Source organism: Colossoma macropomum, unplaced genomic scaffold (assembly GCF_904425465.1).
Source record: "Colossoma macropomum unplaced genomic scaffold, Colossoma_macropomum, whole genome shotgun sequence".
Taxonomy (NCBI): Eukaryota; Metazoa; Chordata; class Actinopteri; order Characiformes; family Serrasalmidae; genus Colossoma; species Colossoma macropomum.
Window position 1 is genome coordinate 10196511 of NW_023494802.1, and position 20286 is coordinate 10216796.

Sequence of the window (20286 nt, forward strand, 5' to 3'; positions counted from 1 at the left end):
AGAGAGCAGAAGTAAACGTGACATGTTGCAAAAGGATTTAGGGTTTAGCTTCTTCTTAGCGAACCTGTAATACTTTCGCTAAATACCTGGTGTCATCCCTTATTGTCACTGACGCAACAGATAGGTTAGGACAAGAAAGAGGCCAAGCAAATAATACTGAGACCAAATGGTTTGAATGGAAGAAAGGCAACACCAGCAGCTCAGGCTTGGCACACAGCTCTGCTTTAACATACCAGTACTTAACTGCACCTTAGTAAGCCTGTAGCCTGTAGTCCTCCCCTCACTACTGTCTTTCTTTTGAGCTTTTAGTTGAGCCTTTGGTTACTGCCCTTTATTCTGTCTCTTTGGTTCAAATAAATCATATCTAATTGTGGGTCATTTCTAATAAAAATACCCTCTATCAGCTCATGAAATGTTGACGAAGTTCAAATAAATGGAAAAGGTTTGCTGTCTCCAGTATTGAGACCATTTCACAATTTCATTTTATTTCAGTACAGATGGTAAAAAAATATAATAGGTGCATGTTATAATGAATACTGTTTGGTCCTATAGGACAAGATGTTAGAATGAGTGTTTTGGTTGTGATGTGATGCACACTGTGTCAGTGCTGTGGCCATGGTGACTCCAGTAGCGTTGTGTTGCTGTTCATTCAGAATGAGATGGAGGAGCTGCGCTCTGAGATGCTGGAGATGAGGGACATATACATGGAGGAGGATGTGTACCAGCTGCAGGAGCTCAGGCAGCAGCTGGACCAGGCCAACAAAAACTGCCGCATCCTGCAGTACCGACTCCGCAAGGCTGAGAGACGCAGCCTGCGAGTCGCTCAGACCGGCCATGTGGACGGGGAACTTATCCGCACTCTGGAGCACGATGTCAGGGTTAGTGGCTACTGTTTTGGATGTTAATGGTGATGACTTACATAAAAAAAAAAAATAACTTAAATATAATATGGTTCTTGCAAGCATGTTTGTGGGCCAGCATGCGAACTGTATATTCTTAAAAATGAGTACAGTGCAAAAGCCATAGACCACCTTCATTTATTTGACTTCCAGTCAAAATGGGCATTCATTTATTCATTTTTCAGCTTCAGGAAAAAAAAGCAGAAAACATATATTTAACAGAAAATTATACATAGAAATCTCAACAACCAAATATAATATAGAATTTTTCAGTATATATTGTGTCCACCCTTTACCTTCATTACTGCTTCCATTCTATTTGGGAAACTTGCTTTCAGATTTTCAAAGAAATCTGCAGCAATCATTTTTCACACTTCCAAAGTTCTGTCTTAGGAGTTGGTCGCACGTTCTGCTTCTCATAGTCCAAGCAGTCTCAGAAATGCGGTGATATTCAGGTCTGGCCTTTGGGGTGGCCAGTCCATTGTTCTAAGAAGACCAACAGCTTCCCTGATTTGCAAATTTTCTTCTTTCTCCTTTTGTCAGTAAGGGCTTCTTGACAGCTACACATCCTTTCAGACCCATAGCATTAAGTGTTCTCACAGTGAAAGGATGTACAGAAATATCAGTGGATTTATTCAAGTCTGTAGCAAGAGTGGAGGCTTGAGTTTTTTATCTCTCAAAGATGAAAGTATGGTTTATCTGACGATGAAGATAAAGATCTCCAGAAAAACGAAAAACATGCACTTAACGGCACTGAAAAGTAAATGAATGAAGGATGGTCTCTTTCATTTGTACAGTACTGTTAGTGCCAACGAGGTTTCTTTGGAGAGATGCCAAAGATTAACCACTTTTGGTTCCCAAAGGAACCTTTCAGAGGATGGTTCTTTAAAGAAGATGTCAGAGTATGAGCTTATAAAGAAATTTAAATTTTAAAGAACCTCCACATAAAATATAGGGTCCTTACCAATTCAAGGTGTTTCCTAGAAGCCTACATCCAAGTCAAGAACCATTTAGGAATTTTTGTTTATAAGAGTGTATATATTCATGAGTCATGATGTTCAGTGTCATTTATGGGAAAGATCAACCATTTCTTTTCATTGTGCCATTTACCTTCATTGTGTTATTAAGTCACTCCCCTTACAGGTTTTCCCCTTACATTAACTAGCAATTTGATGACTGACTGTTCCTCACAAACTGGTGTTTGTAAAGAAACACTTTGAAGGATGCCGTCCACGTCCCTCATTAGTCCAGGATGTGTGTTCAGATTACACAACACTGGACCAGCTAAGTGTGACTCTGAGCCACAATATATGAATCAACATTCTGTGATTCAGAATAATCTCACTTTGTGTTGTGCAACTGTGTCTCGTTTTGATACCTTCTCAGGCTCCAAACCGCACTACTAAAACCCTTACTAAAGACCGTGGCTGCGATAACATTTCAGAGGTTTTAGTCAAGGAGTTTATAAAGAGAGGGCACTGGAGTTTATACAGACTTGCTGGAGATTTCATGACTATGTGTGTATAGTGAGACGCTTTCTGTTTTGGAGGTGGTCCAATTATCTTTTACGGTAAAATGGAGGGAAAAAATCCTGAGTGCTGTGCTTGCCAGCTGCTGTTTTGTGGCAGACCACTCACAACACAAGCATTTTTTGGTTTAAACTCATCAGCCAATCAGGGGAAGAGAGCTGTGCAGGAACGTTATTGCCATTAAAAGCCAATCAACACAGCAGGGGTAGCCCACATCAATGTGTGCTTCCCTTGAACATTGCCCCATGCTATGCAACAATTCCCTGAGCTCTTGTTTATCCTTTGTAAGCATAAATCCATGACTCCTGGTTCTGTTTTGTTCTGAAAATTAAGCATGACTATGTTTAAGTTTGTTAAGACAGTTTTATAAGGATGTTACGATTTCAGTGTGGTACTGGAAAAATGAATGTTCAAAATAGTGTATTGAAATTGTATCATTGATAGTCTCTCTTTCTTTTCTGAGGGTCTCTCATTTACTGTCTTTTGGAGAAACCACTCTCAATGATTAAAGCTAGGCATCTAGGAGCATCTTGTCTATTTTTGTACTGTTTATAGCTCGGTAGCACTCCTTTTTTTATAAGTTTAGGACATGTGACTTTGCAATCTTACAAATAAAATCTGCATTGTTCCGAGTTGAAACAATCTGGGCTGGGTTTCCTAAAAGCAACTTAGCGCAAAGACGATTCTTAAATGGTAGAGCAAGCATCACACTGAACACTCTCTCTACCAGTTTAAGACGACCTTAACTCTAAGTTGATTTGGGGAAACTAGGCCCTGTGTATTATATAATGAGAGCTTTATAGAATCAAGACTTTTTAACACATGCCAGCTGTTGCCTGCTAACCTAGCCACTGAGCTATAGGCTAATAAATACATCAAATTAGTGTAGCTCTCCTAGGTTATCGAATTGCAAAGAAAATAGCAATTCTGTCTTTATTGGGCACAAAATGGACACAGAGGCAGGTTTTTAACCTTCTCAGCCAGAGAAAAGAAGCTGTACTGAGTAGGGCTGCAACAAACAACTAATTTCATAGTTGAATTATCTATCGATTACTGAAGCGAATAATCGATTATTCGGATTATGAACCACTACATTATCAAATAATTTTTATGCAGTTTTTAGCTTTTAAATTTAGCTTGAGGTTGCTGATACAAAAGATAAAAAAAAACTTCAATATATTTTTCCTGTCAAAATTTATAACCAAGGATGTGCAAAGTAGCAGCAATAAAACATAACAAACTAAATAAGTTTTTCTTTAATCAAATAAATAAATTTTAAAAAATCTAAATTTAAATAGTGCAGTCTGTGCTCTGTGCATTCTGCTGTCTGTGTAAACTCAGCGGTAACCCTTTGTCCAGCTACCCCGTGTGTTCACGGAGAACTAAGCTACCTCCCTAAACTGTTAGCGAGTGGAGCCAAGCGTTCGTGGTGAACAGAAAACTGCAGTCGCTCTCCTGTGTTCACCGAATCTGACCGCACCGGTGGCCTCGACGCTAAGACGACGGTGCAGTGTTTAAAAATGTAAACGTTATCTGGAAAGTCAACAAGAGTCGCTGTGAATAATAGTTACTTGCTCCTCTGTTCCAACTCTGTTAACAATTCCAGAGAACCTGCATTTCGAAATACAAATGTTCCAGCTCAGCTCACAACATGAAATAGGGCGGCTTTTAGCATTAACATTAGCTAACTAGCTCACTAGCACAACTATCGCCGCGTCCCGAACCACACACTCCTGTGCTTAACACACTACACTAATGAGTGCACTTCTAGTGGTATATGCGCTATTTTTACACACTATTTAGTGTGCCAGTATGCGATTTGGGACGCGGCGTATCTTGCCGAGCTGAATCTTCTTCCGACAAGTTTCCTCTTGAGATGCTCCATCGTGGAGGATGTGCTCCCATAGCCAGCTAACATCAGCTTTACAAATAGCACAACTGACAACCTTTTTTCTGAGTTTGGCGTAATGCTTTCACACATTAGAGGATTTTGTTCTTGAGGCTGACATCGCTCTATTATTAAGTCTCCAGTAAGCGGTAATGCCAAAACGTTTCTAGTGAGCGTGAGAAAGACGCGTAATGACGTCACCAACTAATCGACTACTAAAATAGTTGCCAACTAATTTGGTCGTCGATTTTAGTCGACTAAGTCGAATAATCGTTGCACCCCTACTGAGATAAGGTATCTGGTTAGCCAGGTAGCAATCTTCAGCTCTCCATTGTAATGATGATTTGAAGACAGTTTTGGCTGCAGTAAGATATTCTGCCTCCTAACCTTCATTCTTCATCCTCCAGCTCATGGGGGAAAAACAGCCCAACTTCACCATAAAGTGGTTGTAGTTATTTAAACGTTCCTCCACCTTCAAGATGCATCATCAGAAGGGGTTTTCTAGTCTTTAAACTGGAAACTTTCCAGTGGCTTTTTTTTTTTTAATTGGCCAGAGTGATACTGAAAATCGAAAAAATATCAAATCGAATCTTGACCCCAGAATCAAAAATTGTTACACCCCTACAGTTGTATGACTAAAGGGGGATGTGTTACTTGCAGAAATCTGTATGTAGGAGAATAAATGTGAGGAAGTGCTAGAGTATATATATGTCAAGGACTGTGGCCAGCAGCATCAGTGAAGGAAGTCTTGCGACAGCTGTCTTTGTTCGCTGGGGGCATACCCATGACCAGTCTATTTTAGAGGCATGTGGGAGAAATAGATACTCTCAGTCTGTTTTGTATAAACTGGGACAGTGTATGTGTGTGTGTGTGTGTGTGTGTGTGTGTGGGTGTGGAGAGAATATCCAGCACACTAGAGCTCTCTCTAAGGTCCTTCTGTCCTCAAACACCACCAAGGTGATTCCTGCAGCTTGACCTTTCAAATGCATCACTTACTCTGTCCTCCCACATGTCTTAATCCTTCTCTTTATCACTGGTGGAACAAAGTGCTGTTTTCTGCATGCAATAATAAGACCCAGACGTCTTCTTAACCCTTAGAAATTGCGCTTATCTACAGCAATAAGAAAAGCATGCTCATAACAAAAGCATGTAGGTTTTGAATACTTGGTGATGTTGCCAAATGAGTTATTGAATACTCAAAATCACCATTAAAAGCAATTTTTGAAGCATTTTTAGTTGTCCATCTGATGGAACAGATATGGTTCCATAACATTCCAGTCCAGACTGGCTGGCTTTGTTTACATTTCAATGAATCATACAGAAATTTTGAAAATCATTGGAATTACTTTTAATTTTCTGTCCTTAAAACAGCAACTAGGAAAAGGAAAACAGAATCCTGTGATTAATATCATGATATAGTCACATGCACCCTGAACCCCTGGATATTGCCATTGGACATTTTTTAATATCATAAATGCTGTATAATTGAGCACTGTTTTAAATAAAGCCCGTTCAAGTCTTCTTTTCCCAGAGGAGTGCTGATGGGCGACTTATGTTGTTTATCTGATTATACACAAATACCGTCTTTCAGGTAGCAAAAAGCGTGTCCCTTCGGCTGCACAGTGAGTTGGAGGCCATGCAGAAGAAGAGCTCTCGGTTGGAGTGGGAGAATGAGGAGCTGCGGGAGCGGCTGCAGGATCTGGAGGTGGCCAAGCAGGTCCTGCAGACAGAGATAGACAAATCTAGAGAGGTACAGACACAGCGATACAGCATCTTAACTGGTTTCCTACATGAACACACAGTTCTGACAGTACATCCACTTGGATGGGCGTTTTCAATATTGACAGTGATTGCAAACAAAAATGGTCTAGTAATTTTATCAGTATTCGAATAGTTAAATGTCATTTTAGCATGACTAAGTGTAACTGTTCAGTGTAACTGTGGTAAGACAGTTTCCACTTGCAAAATGTGCATTCTACTTTTTCATCAGTTTGTTTAAAATGTCTCAACACTTAACTTCACCATTCTCTTTCACAGCAAACTCTGTACTGAACATAACTGAATGTCAGTTGACGCTGTGATCTTCTGCTCCAATCAAAATTAATTGCAATTTTAAACTATACAGTGATTTATATTAATGTCTTACTGACTATATATGGGTTGGCTGATAAAATTGTATGTTTTGGTGTCACAGATTTATCACCAACTTAAAAAATCTGACTAGTAAAGCACTGAAATTGCTTTGAAGTTGTTTCCTTTATAATAAAATGAACACACACCTTTAAATGAGGAAGATCAAATATATATCTGAGGATTTATTGGCCACATTTGCTTTAATCACTCTTTAGAGACTGCTAATTTAGCTGTTCATGTTTTATTACAGGTATGATGTAAAATAAGGAAAATAAAGGAACTGATGAAAAATAAAGAAAGGAAGAGTTATTTAACAGATTCCAAAAAAAGCCATGCTGGGATGCATTTGAATATTTATATTATTTAAAGTGACACTATGTAAGTTATGGAGATGTGGAGACCTCTCTGGTGACAATGTGTAATTGCACGCAATATGCAGAAGAATATTTTTTAACATGGGTTGTGCTTCAGGTCCCTTCCTGAAGCAGATGAAACAAGGTGAACTCAGTCAAAACTTTATCTACTATTGTTGTCATATCTCTATCAGAGTTGTTTATTGGTTATCAGAGATTTTAACTCTTTAAAACCAGTAATGTTATCAGTTAAAACATTTTCATATTGATCTGTATCTGAAAATTACATCAACAGCGTCCATTTTAACCGAGTGAATGGTCAGGTTTTTATACTTATCCCCCTAAAGTTTGTGTCCTTTAGTGACCCAGTCTCCTCTTCTCTCAGTGGGTTTGGGTTTCAGCCTGACCTTGACCCCAGCTATGTGCATGATGGGCGTGACCAACAGCTGACTGTTTGGGCAAAGCACAGCAGTATAAGATCTGAGGGGTAGAATTCAAGGCACAGCTGTCATTCTCGCCTGTGGGTGCAGGGAAGGAAAGAGAGAGATGATAGAGAGAGAAAGAAGGAGAGAAAAAAGGGGAGAGAGCAAATGATGGTGACTGAAGCTGTGCAATGCTCTATAAATAAATCTACAGAGGAGGTCCTTGTCTGTCCACCACTGGTTGTATGGTATCTAGCATGTGGCTAAATGTGGGTCATGCCTTTACCTTCTGCGTATTAATGTTATTCTAAAGATAAAAAAAGGCTTAAGACATCTGCATTTCTTCTCATCACCTCATGCAAGTTCGTCAAAAAGAAATGATCGGCCCAACATAACTATTAACTTCACTAATAATTCACTCCTCATTGGCCTCGGAGGCCAGGAGCCCTGGCTCTGCTTTAGTAACGGCGCTGCCCCACGGCAAGCGGTCAGTTTAATCCAGGATTCGGTGCTTAAAGGCGGATAGCTGCAGCTCAGCTCAGCTTGCTCATCTCCAACAGCTGCTGCCCTGCTCTGATCCCCATGAACAGAGCAAATCACTCACAACCAGATTATCCAGCTCTACACTAAACTCAGAGACATAATCAATAAAACCACCCGCAAGATGTAGGCGTGGCTGTAGTTCATTGAAGATTGAACTAGTTATTGCTGAATCAGGTTATTCTGTGAATTCAGGGCCCACATCATGGAAAGGATACTTTATCATGCTTTTTTTAAAATAAAAGTTAGTTAGGTGTAGTATGTCCATACAGTCAATATATTAAATGTAACCTACAAAAACAGCCCTTACATGCATCTGCCCTTTCAGCCAATATTGAAGCTATAGGAATTATTTCATACTGGTGTAGTGGAAATAGTTGATGCTGTCAAAAGTTGACGCATTACATTTAAACTCGGATGTGCAGATGTTTGCAAGTGTGCAGCATACATTTGACTAATCTGGCATAAAAAGTTGACACTTGCCTGTGTAGCAGTAGAGATCTCTGAAGTTGTGCTGGTGTTGGTATATAACAGTTGAATAGTAGACTTACTTTCATTTCAGTGTGCAGAAGCGTTAGCTTGCTTTTAGCAATATTATTCATATTTTGACTGCTTAACAACCTCGTAATTCAGAGGATCCAGTGAAAAAGGTACACAAGACAAAATGTATCATCTTTCATTTTAGTTTACAACAGGATGTGGACAGAAGTGATTTTTGAAAACGCCATTAATTTCTGTCTTAGAGAAAACTGGCTTAGACACGAGTTCCTGATATGGGCCTGATGCCGAATACAGAAAATGCATGAATCATAGCCAAATATTTACTAGGCCAGAATCATATTGCAGAGAATTGATGTAATGTAAATTTGTCAGCTGTTTCTCTAAATAACAGAGCAACAGAGTTCTACAGTTACTTTTACTAAACAAAGTGAGTAGCACAAAGAAAGATGTTGTAACAGGCAGAAAAGTCCATAAAACTACTGCAAACATTTAAAAATGAAAGGCTGCTCTTTCATCCACAGTGGATTAAATCACTAGCTAATGCCAGAGCTAACCATGTAACGTCAGTGGTCATCTTCTGTGAGGTAAATCCTTTTCTGTTCAGTGGATGATGTGCTCATCCCCTGAGCTCATGTTGGTTTGTAGATGTAACAAAGAACAAAGAAATATCTTCATCTATCATAGTTAGCATAAAATAAATATTGTACAGTGTCAACTTTCCAGTATCTTCTTCTAACATTCAACATAAAAGTTCACCATGAGAGAATCCTGCGTCAAATTTTGACATCAACTATTTTCGTTGCACTGTTTTTTAAATGACTCACAATATGTTGACTCACATATCCGTCTTAAACGCACAGTAAGAAAACCTGTTAAATTCAAAGGGGTAGATAGAAGTTGGCAAATTAACAAGAAAATCAAATCAGTTATGAAAGTTTTTAGTAAATAAACCTAATATAAAAAATGTCGGATGTAGCTTTTTAACTCTCATTTTAAATGCAGTATCAGGATCTGTCAGGAGGAACTGTGTAGTACTGTTATAAATATTTATTACTGAGTTGAGTTTGGGTCAGTGGTGTTATTTTTATATTTTATGTCCACTGGGAATGTCACAGCCAGGGCCGTTTGTGCTTGTAGGTGCTGCTTCAACCCTGGCTAGTAATCAAACAGAGCAGCAGACAGAGAGACTGACACTAGCTGGCATTCCTCTCATACTCAGAGCAGCAGGCATACTTTGCCTGTAGTATTGGATACAGGGCTTTGGGCCAGGACTGTGATAGAGTGACTGAGTATTGTATGCACAATATGTGCGTTAGGGCTGCACGATAAATTGTATTTTTAATGCTATTGTGATATGAGTTTCCACGATAAGCCCATCATGATGACAGAATGGATCAAATTACCTCAGATGTGTATCGCAAAAAGGACAGAATTAGATTGTCAGGAAAGCATTAGAAGCGCAACAAGTGCCTCCCTGATGGACTTGACACTGGTCTTCCACATGGAGAGCAAGTAACTTAGTCATTTGTCTAAACAGCACATATTGTGCAGAGCTCATCCTGAACTACTGCCCTATTAAAATGTTTCAAACATGATGATCATTCTCACTCTCAGTGTTAAATGCATAGACTGCATGGAACAGTATTGGCCACGACATGTCACAACATCTGCAAAATCATTAGGAGCTTTTTAAGGAATGAAACATATATTTATTCATTTTTGTTTGTCTATAAAGAAAATAAAAATATTCACATTTATTTTTGTTTGTAGCCTGACTGCAAACACGAATAGAAAAGGCTGTTCAGGGAATCCTGAGTGTTTTAGACTAAAGTATCTCATGGAACTCACTAACGTTTCACAGTCTACAGCAGTGCTGCACATCAATGACACTGTGTCCATATTCAACCTTACAGTGCACAAAAATATGCTTGGCTTTTTAAGGTCATTACATTATTTCTTATCTACTTGCTTGAATAGATTGTATAAAATGTGTGATGTAAGCTGGTCTAAGTATTTTTTAAGGGTAAATGGTGCTTTTGTGTATTTATTTGCTATTTGCTTAAAGGAGAGGTTAGTTAGATTTCTGTTTACACAGCAAAAAAAAGTCTGCATTTGTGGCACATTCAGTTAAAGGCACACATTTTAGGTCCATATTGTGCAGCCCTAGTGTGCCTACTAACTGTACTTAACAAAATGGGACTATGTATTGAAAAGAAATGCAAATAACTCAACTTTTAAAAATAAATGAATTAATATGAATAATGAATGAATAATAAATAAATTCCAATTACACATCGATACTATTGGTGTGTCCACAGAATTCTCTTAAGAGGAGATCGAGTTTGAGATCAACAGCCAGCAAGAATGAAAAGAGGCTCTCTCCACAGGTGAAAACAGAGTTTTTTATTAAAACTACATTTCATGATTGTACTGATGAATTTGCTATTCATGTCAGCTTTCAAAGAACAAATGTCCTTGTAAAGTCAAATTTCTCAAATTACAGTATTTCCTATCTACTTGCTTGAACAGATCGTATAAAAATGTCTGTGCTTAATAGGAAGACAGTGCAGATCTGAAATGCCAGCTCCATTTCGCTAAAGAAGAGTCAGCACTCATGTGCAAGAAGCTGACCAAGATGGCTGTGGAGTGCGAGAGCATGCGAGAGGAGTTAGCCAAGTACAGGCTGCTTTACGGTGACGTGGATTCGTCTCAGGCTGCTGCAGGCACCACTACCTCCGCCCACACCCGCGAAGCAGAAGTCAAAGTTCATCTGCGACTGGTGGAAGAAGAGGCCACGCTGCTTAGCCGGCGGATCGTGGAGCTGGAGGTGGAGAACCGGGGGCTGCGGGCGGAGATGAGTGAAATGCGGGAAAGAGCTGGAGGTGGCCAAGAGGATGAAGATGAAGTGATGGAAGGAGGAGGGGAGCGTCTGGCTATGTCTGTCTGTGTGGGAGTAGGAGTGAATGCCGATGAAATGGTGTGTAGTGGACATCCAAGGTTTGAGGAGACAAATGGATCAGAGGACCGTCCACTAAGCCAGATCCTCAGAGAGGGGCCAGTAGGTGGAGAAAGGGACCCACTCGAAGACCAAGAGAAGTCTGCTGAAAATACAGAGTGTGCTAAACAAGCCCGGTCTGAGTCAGACTGCAGTGTCAGCCTGAAGGACTTAGAGGTCCTCCTTGCAATCCGTGATCAAGCTATGCTAGTTACGTCAACCATCCAATTGCTAACAGGCCAAACAAAAAATGGACTCGCACCAACATCTAACCATAACTTAATCTCTGACACCCCTTACCTCAGCAAAAAAGAAGTTGAGTGGAGGGCCCACCCATGGCTTCTGGACCCCATGTTAAGCCCTCTAACCAGTGGATTAGAGGTGCTACAGGCCCAGTTATGTGCCCTAGTTGCAAGATTAGAAGTTCTCGTGAGTTCAGCACCCACTGAACATGAATCAAAATGCTTGATTTCAGAAACTGGTGACGATACAAATACAGAAAAGGTGCTGGAGACAGACAAACAAGAATCACAGAAAAGTCCTACTGATGACTGCCATTCAAGCAGCAGCCAGGGACACACCTGTGACCAGGACAGTATGGAGCTGCTCACACTGCAACTACGCTGGTTCCTCCAGCAATGGCGTCAAGGGGAGAGACCCACTGGAGAGAGCAAGAGCCTGTTTGAGGTAAAGCCATTAAGATTGTTTTTCTTGTACTATTCTAAAGAGAGAGCTGCGTTCCGAAAGTGATGTGCATAGAAATCTGAACAATAGATAAATGATGAAGACAGATCTATTGAGATTATCTACTTTTCTAATTAACTGTAACTTATTATTTCCAGATGGACTTTCACAAAGATCTTTATCTTCAAATGGAAGCAGAGTTACAGGAATCCAGCAAAATCTGCACCTCATCTGTAGAGAATAACCCTCATGAAAAGTGCAACAGACAGGTATGAACAAGTATGGGGAATGAGTGGGACCACCATTCCCACACCATAATGGATAAGCTTGGTGTTGCGGTGAAATAAATGTTTTCACTGTAGCTGAATGATATAAATAACTGATTAGGGCTGTACTAATATACTAATGATGTAGGGATGTATTGTGGGGCTCATATAATAGAAAAACAAATTTCCAAAAAATGTTTGAAATGAAGGAGTTTGAAGTAATTTTAAGCGTTGTTGAAGTTTAAAATGCACCATTCACTACCCAGTCCATTGTCATTATATAGGACCTAAGCTGTGAAAACAGTCCATTTAAAATTAATTTTGAATTTGCTATGAGAACCAACACATTCCCATATATCCTATTCAGCCTACAGCAGTTTAGCACCCTACATTCACAATAAAGCAGTGTGAATGTGCAATTTCACCCCTTTTGAGTGTTTTTTTAAAACATTTTCTAAGCCACTTATTCTTCTGGGTTGCGGGGGGAGCCTATCCCCCATATATATATACCCTTTATACCATATATATATATAGGTTGGAAAATGATCATGTAAAAATTAATTATGTACCATTTTTGCTACATAAAACCACACAAATGTTATAAGTGGACATTAAGGGAAAAAATAAAATACAAGAAAATGTATGATATGTAGGGATGTATAATGTACTGATTAGGGATGCGTTGTCTTGGGTTTTAACCCTCAGCCCTCCACAAACATTGCACTTTGGCCTCCCAGTTGGCCCCCCTGCACTAGCACATTTTCAGTACTTTAGCCTAAGTTGCGATATAAACAATATTCTGTGCTCTTTAATTGGCCAAACTGACATTTTAAGTTTGTAAATGAAAATTTCGTTGCCTACATGAGTCAATTAAAATGCTGAATTAAACGTATATAGGGAACTGTTTTTAGCACAATTATTCATACCTAATAACAGCACAATATTTTGGAACAGGTGTAGCAATAGCATTCAAATACATGGGAGTGCACTTGGCAGGCTGATATTTACGTCATTTACGTCATAAAATCGCTACGAAGATCTGCCAAAATCAAAACAATAAATTCCCGACTGCGTGTTTGGAGCAAAAATCTGCAGATTTCGATCTTCGCTGATTCAGATTTTGCATCTCTAGTACTGATACATGATATCGTTACTGTAGTCAGTGCTTTTAATACACCGGGTGTTGTCTCATCTCCACAGGTGACCAGCGCTCTCCTCTCAGATCTGAGGGCTGCGCTGCAGGATTTAGGCTTCGAGTTGCAGGAGGAGTACTGGGCTGGCCAGCGCATTGCACAGCAGTTTGCACAAGCTAAAGCAGCATGGATAGTGGAGTGTACAGAACTCAAGAGCCTCGTAAGCAGGGTGAGAAACCAGCAAATGAACACATCACATATGCTAAGGGTCCCTGAAAGGATTTTTTGCATCACTGCTTTCTTGACAACTTTTTATAATAGACTGGCAAAAAGCATCCAAACTTCACTTTCCACTGCAGTTCCTTGCTTCATGTATTTAGTCTGGCTTTACCCCAACTGAGAGGTTTTTTTAAACCTCATAAGAGCTACAATGACACATGTTTATTTAAAATGGGCAGCTAAGCCTCTATGAATGTAGCTGTGGTGAACAGGGCTGGGCTTCCTGATAGATCTTGAATCTATGTTGTTGGTTATGGTTGTGTTAGGTTGTGCTGATAGGGAAAGCTAACGGCACAGATTCATGGAAACTAAAGAAGATATCATAACAGCAGAATCTCTTAAGAATTATTTTACACTCATGTGCACATTCTTTGCTTTTGAAGGAATGCTAGACTGAATCCATGGTATAAACCAAGGATAAAGTCTAATCAGTAGTATAACTGAAGCTTTTGTCTGTGCACACAGCTGGAGGGTACATCTGGAAGAGTAGGAGCAAAGGGTTCTCCTGACCTGAAGATGGCATTGCAGAAAGATCATGTTGAGAAGCTTCAGCATCTTTTAGCTGAGTCTTATGCTGCAGTCATGGATTTGACACGACAACTTAAGGTGTGTGAGCGTAACTGGAATTGTGAGAGGAAGGAGCTTCTAAAACACTTGAGCCAGGCTCGTCTGGACTGGGATAAGCAAAACAAGACCGCCCAGGTAAGTGATGTCCAATGTCCACTAAATTATTTAAGTAATAATAATAGTAATTAACACAATTAAATATATCAAAATAAAAATATACACACTTAAAAAAGACAGTTCTTTAAGGGTTCTTTAGCAAAAAAAATTGTTTTGTGCAGAACCATAAACACAAAGAACGCTTTGCATAATTAAAGGATTCTTTGCATCATTAAAGGTTCTTCAGATTGATGGAGAGTGTGTTTTCTATGGTTCTATATAGAACCTTTTTGAAAAGGGTTCTATATAACACCAAAAAGTTCTATTGTTACAGGCTTGACATCGAAATAAAGGAAGAACCCTTTTGATGTTATATAGAGCCCTCTTCAAAAAAGTTTTCTATAGAACCATCTATAGCACATTCTACATCAATCTGAAGAATGCTTTATTGATGCAAAGAATTCTTTAATCATACAAAGGGTTCTTAAAGAGTTCCTGGTTCTATATAAAACCAATTCTTTACTAAAGATCCGTTGAAGAACCATCATTTATAAGAATGTACATTCTTCCATCAAGTAATGTAGTTCATTAACTGCAGGTTACCAACCAATATAATGGTAAAAAAAATATTGCAAAAAGCAAAGGCTTTTAATTGGAATTTACTGATTTTTCACTTTTTCTGTATAATTAAATGGTTAAGATATAAAAAAAATCGTTCAGACTGGCTTGCTGTGAAAAGCTCCATTCTAGAGAAGTCAGAATTGTTCACAGTAGTGGTGATAGGAACCAGATGTCTGAAGATTTAAATGGCTCTAAAAGCTGTCACAGAAAGCTATTACACAAAATGCTTATGCTGCCTGATGCCAAAGACATTTATAATAGTTGTGAGATATTTTTTCAAATCCAGTCATGGTGGAGAGGTATATGCAGGGTATTGTGAGGCAGATTTTTCCAAATTTACCAATATTATCATCAATATTACAGATAAAAAGAAGACACATCTAGGTTCACTGGGGGTTTTGGATATCAAATAAAATGGCTATATTTATGTTGTAAACTATGTAATCTCTGGTTTCTAGCACCACCACTGTAAAGAAATTGGAGTTGTTTTTTTTTCTGCATTGCATCTTTTCACATCAAACCACTCTGAACGACTTTGTTTACATTTCAATGATTGAATTATGCAGAAATTTTGAAAATTCAACTGATGTGTGCAGTCATGTTTTACTTCGAACTTGTCTCAGAACTTTTAGAATGAGAGCTGTTCCTTTTACAGTTATACATTAAACATCACATAACCAGAAAGATCCACACTGTGAGAAGATTTGTCTTGCCGTATATCTCACATTCTTGTTTTCCCTTCTAAACTTTTAGTCACTTTTGTGACCTTGTCCTTTTTTATCCGCACAGAACTGAATTCAAAACAACTGTCAACATGACTTATTACTGAACTTGTAGTTGTGCTACAAATGCTACTTACATATTTAATACTAGTGATTATTATGTATTAACAGCATAATACTCAGCGATTGGCCATGTTTCAAACTGTTGCTCAGGAAACGAGGGTTAGGCAAGTATGTGTGAGGGTGGAATTTAGGCTAATCCCCTGTTGGGACTGTGGTACAGTAGGGCAAGCGCAGACATCAGCTGCAATCAGGACTTTGGATTCAGAGTGGGCTTAGTCAGAGCACACTGACCAGAGACAGCACTACAGAGACTTAATAGGTAAATCAGAAAGTGACTGAATTATACTAAGGATGGAAAACATGACAGGACATTATAAAGACTGAGACATTCACACGCAAAATCTTTCAAATGCATTATTTGAACATACGGCTGTATGCAGGACTTGTGTTGGGGTTAAATAAGGCCTACGACTTCGGAATTTATCCAAGTAGTTTTCTTGATCTGCAAAATGTTTCTGCTCCCATTCCTGCATACTCTACTGACTGTAATCCCTCGCTCTGACATACTTTACCTAAATAAGACAGGCATTTTCCTCCTAGTACTGTGTCTACACTGCTTAAGACAAACTAATATTGTAGGCTGTCACTATGCCCAAAATATTCAAGTTTTTCTCTGACATTTGAGCAATTTTTGATTTCTCCATTCTAATATAACCATTCTTGAAAAACATTGGTTCTAGATACCTGCTCGTTTGAGAAAAAAAGCATGACAATTTGCTGTTTTTTATTTGCTTTCAGTCCCATGGGTTCAAGACACCACAGAAAGAAGAAGAAACCAAGAGGTCAGTTTTATCTCCATAATTTCAAATTTAACTTAGTATGTTAAATCTTCTTAGCTACATGGGCTTCATTGGCTAAAATTTATATTTGTATCTTTGCACATTTCTGAAATCATGCCTTTTTTAGATGAGAAGCACATGGAACAGGCTTGTACCTAACTCACGTTTAACCGGACAACATTTTTTGTCAGGACTAAACTTGTTTTTGAGCCCAAAACTGCTCCAGATTTAAAATTCTGAATAAAACGCACCTGAATCAGCCCATCAGCCAAAGCACTGAATACAACCTCATGTTTATAATGAAAATGCAGGTTAAATTACCGTGTAGCTACAGTAATAGCTGCATCACTAATAAATAAATAAATAAAAGTTATAAATTAATCACAAATAAACAATCGGCAGTCCAACATTAAATTTAAATTCTGCTTTAACAAATTTATTCATCAAGCAGAGCTCTCAAAAACATCCCAAATGTTTTTTAGTCTGCATTGCACTGCTCTCACATTGTGTTTTATTCTAAAACCCTTTCTGTATATAGAACATATTATGTATAACATAAAAATATATTTTTGGCCAAACATATTAAATGTAAACATCCTTTTGGCAGCACTACAATGGACTGGATAAATTGATTAACATTTAATTTACCTCATATCCATTTTCTCATAGCATTGGCCTTGTGGACCTCAGTGCTAAGGTCTGTTAACAACAGGAGTGCCAGATTAAAAGGGAATGGTAGTAGGAAGAATAAAGTAAGGAGAGAAATGCAGAGAAATATCTGGCAATACAAGGCCGGCTATGAGAACCGGAATGTGATATTTGGACCTGATGAGAACCCAACACATATTTGAAAAATGATGTCTGAAGTTGGCAGCTGGGTCCTATCAGGTTCAGACAAATACTTTAAGCTCTAGAGTCAAATAGCTTTTGATATTTCGTGATATTTCAGTGTTTGCATCAATGACACTGTGCATCCTTGCCTGATTGAGGGATGCTGAATTCATATGAACCTCTACCTTTGCAACTAAGGCACAAAACTGGGCCGGTTACACTGGTCAGGGGACTCAAGATTGGGTCCAGAATCCATGAGTGGGTCTTACAATGAGAATAAACAGAAAATGTTTTCTTCACAGGATAAATCTCAAAGCTGGCCAATCAGCACGGATATCTAACAAGAACTGGTTATACCTCAGTCGAGAGGCAGCTCTTATGGACAGGGAAGACCCATGTAAGACCTGGGACTGTCCCATCATGCCCCCCAGCTTCCCTGGTCTGAACCAAAAGCAGGAAGCAGCTCAGAAAAGCCACACAGCTCCAGAGAGAACTGCGCTGAGGATATACTACAGCCCTCCATCAGCACGCAGAATCCATCTAAGCGCTGTGACAATAGAAGATCAGGATGAGTGCGAGGAGCTTCAGGAGAGGCAAGAACAAACCTGCCACCTGTCTTCAACTCAACAGATCAATGGAGATTCAGCCACACTCTATGAAAGCTGGCTTGGTACACTGCCACTAGAGTGCCACAGTGCAATAGAGCGGGATCCCATTGCTGCCATTCGATCCAGTTCTTCTGGTTTCCAGCCTCATGGAATTTCATCTCCATCTTGCTTGCCTTTCGCTTTGGAGGTTTCAGCCAACATGAGTGATGACATGAAGGAAATGACAGCTAGTGTGCTGCAGTCTTCCCATCCCAGCACTCCAGAAAGGAGGAGAGGAAGGGATTCAGGAAGCCATATAGTGGCAGTGATCAGCACAGGAACCCAAACACATACCCAACCACAGATGAACAGCGTCGGCCTCCAGACTGAGGGCCCTCGGAATGCATATGCAGGAAAACACTGGTCACCTAGGGTCACCTCATTTGTATCTGGCCGTACCCAGCCGATCTCAGCTTCCCTGGAGAGGATGCCTGGGCCTTCAGAGAGGCTCCCTCCTTGTTCTATCTCACCCAAACTCCAGCGAAGACACTCCGCCTCCTCCCCTTTTTCCTCCTCGTCTTCTTCTTCCAACTCTTCCAACTCCTCTTCTTCCTTTACCTCATCTACCCTGTCCTCCTCATCATCTCTGACCGTTTCCTCCAGGCTGGAGACCTCTAAAGAGCGTGGTTTATGGAGCCTTTCTCAATCCCCTTCTGGTTCCTCAGCCTGGGGTCGCTCCAGTACCACAAGACCCAACTCAGCGTCTGGGGGAGGCAGCGATAAGCCCACTGGCCGCAAATCTGCAAGAATCCACAAGTATGGCCTGGTTCAAGAGTTTTTTCGCAATGTGTGTGGCCGCGGAGAGAAACCCAGCCCAGGAGGAGAGAAAGCACCAGTGGTACGTAGGGATCACGTCAGTTCAGCAAGATTAAAGAAAACAGAAGGGCCTCCTTCTCGGATTCCCGCTGTGCCGCTGGTCAGGAGCGACAGTGTAACCAAAATTGTTAATCGCAGGTTTATGAAACCAGGTCAAAAGGATGAGCCAGGGCCTGGCCAGACACAGGGTCAGAGTCAAAACCAGGCCAACAAGACGCCCTTCAGTAAGGACAAAGGCCTTGGTCCTGTTACTCTGGAGGTGAGTAGCATGTAGACATGCATCTGAAAGTGGTAAATGCATTAGTTTTGGAATTATAGAAGTAGAGATGGCACCGATTCAGTACTATCAGTACACTGGATCAGACATCTGAGGGAAAAAAACAAGGAATTTCATCCAATCCCATAACAATTTTAGCCTGAAGCTGCAGGCAGCCAATTTATGTAACTAAACGTGTCTTGGTTGATTGACTACAACTGGGAGAAGTGAAAATTGTGTATTTTTGAACCATTACTTTAAAGAAAAAATATCGGATTGGTATCGGTATTGGCTGATAATCAAGCTTTCAATATCGGTACCAGAAAAGAAAAAGTGCTGTTGTGCCATCTTTAGTTACAATTGTCTCTTACTCCATTCCTGTGTAAATACAGCAGACAGTGTATTTATTACACTTTTCAAAAGAATTTAATTAAAACCTGTGATGTCATGACACATTTGACTGTTTCCTAGAGTCAGAATTGTTTTAAATGCTACAAGAGATTTACTCCCTGGTAACACATAAATATGTTGAAAGAGTATTACGCATAACAAAGAAGAATCATGAGCTATCATTTCGAATATAAGGTGAAAAATAGTGTTTGGTGTCTTATTTAGGTTCCTGATTCCTATCCGAAGCCATACTTTGCAACAAGGTCCCTTTTAAAAGAACTGTACCTGAAAGCAGCATAAATCCTTATATTAGAAACATTTTTTGCAAGAGTTTGATCTTTTCAAGATTGGTTTGGCTTTAACACTGAGTCTTTCCCCGTTGTAGGACGGCTCCTGTGACTGCAGCTCTAGAACTCTGGCCTCCTGCTTTGCTCGAGCATCACGCACCAACGTTCGCCATGCCCACGGCCACTGCAAACTCCGTCCACATGACTGCCCCACAGCAGCTGGTGGGAAAGGAGATCCACTTCCCCAGTGAGAGGCGGAGTCACCCTGCATTCTGATGCCACCACCACCAGACCAGCTGACAGGATTCTTTAGAGAGGTGGAGATGAGCTTAGAGCAGAGACTTTGTAAAGGTTTAAATGGGATAAAAGGCAGATACATGACACGATATGGTTGACTGACAGATTTTTTGCCTTTTTCCACCACTGTACAAATATTTCTCCCACACAGTATAATATGAAGGCTGTTGTTGGATTTCTTTACTTGACAGATATAACTTTAACTTTAGTGGATTAAGTTGATACATTTTTA

At 39.8% G+C, this 20286-nt stretch overlaps 1 protein-coding gene across 1 annotated transcript; it reads left to right on the plus strand.

Moving 5' to 3' along the window:
• The first annotated feature begins 665 nt into the window (after positions 1-665).
• si:ch211-197l9.2 (protein SOGA1) lies at positions 666-20065 on the plus strand. Its single transcript, XM_036591587.1, has 10 exons — positions 666-878; positions 5908-6066; positions 10584-10652; positions 10823-11947; positions 12103-12213; positions 13411-13572; positions 14088-14324; positions 16490-16533; positions 17664-19083; positions 19856-20065. The coding sequence occupies exons 1-10, from the start codon at positions 681-683 to the stop codon at positions 20006-20008; spliced, it is 3678 nt and encodes a 1225-aa protein (XP_036447480.1). The 5' UTR covers positions 666-680; the 3' UTR covers positions 20009-20065.
• The last annotated feature ends 221 nt before the right edge of the window (positions 20066-20286 follow it).

What these genes read in the sequence shown, in the direction of transcription:
- si:ch211-197l9.2 (XM_036591587.1), top strand. Translation starts at nt 681, where the DNA reads ATGCTGGAGATGAGGGACATATACATGGAGGAGGATGTGTACCAGCTG. An exon ending in TCAAGAGCCTCGTAAGCAGG is followed by an intron (nt 13,573 to 14,087) that starts GTGAGAAACCAG and finishes CTGTGCACACAG; the next exon opens with CTGGAGGGTACATCTGGAAG. An exon ending in AAAGAAGAAGAAACCAAGAG is followed by an intron (nt 16,534 to 17,663) that starts GTCAGTTTTATC and finishes TTTTCTTCACAG; the next exon opens with GATAAATCTCAAAGCTGGCC.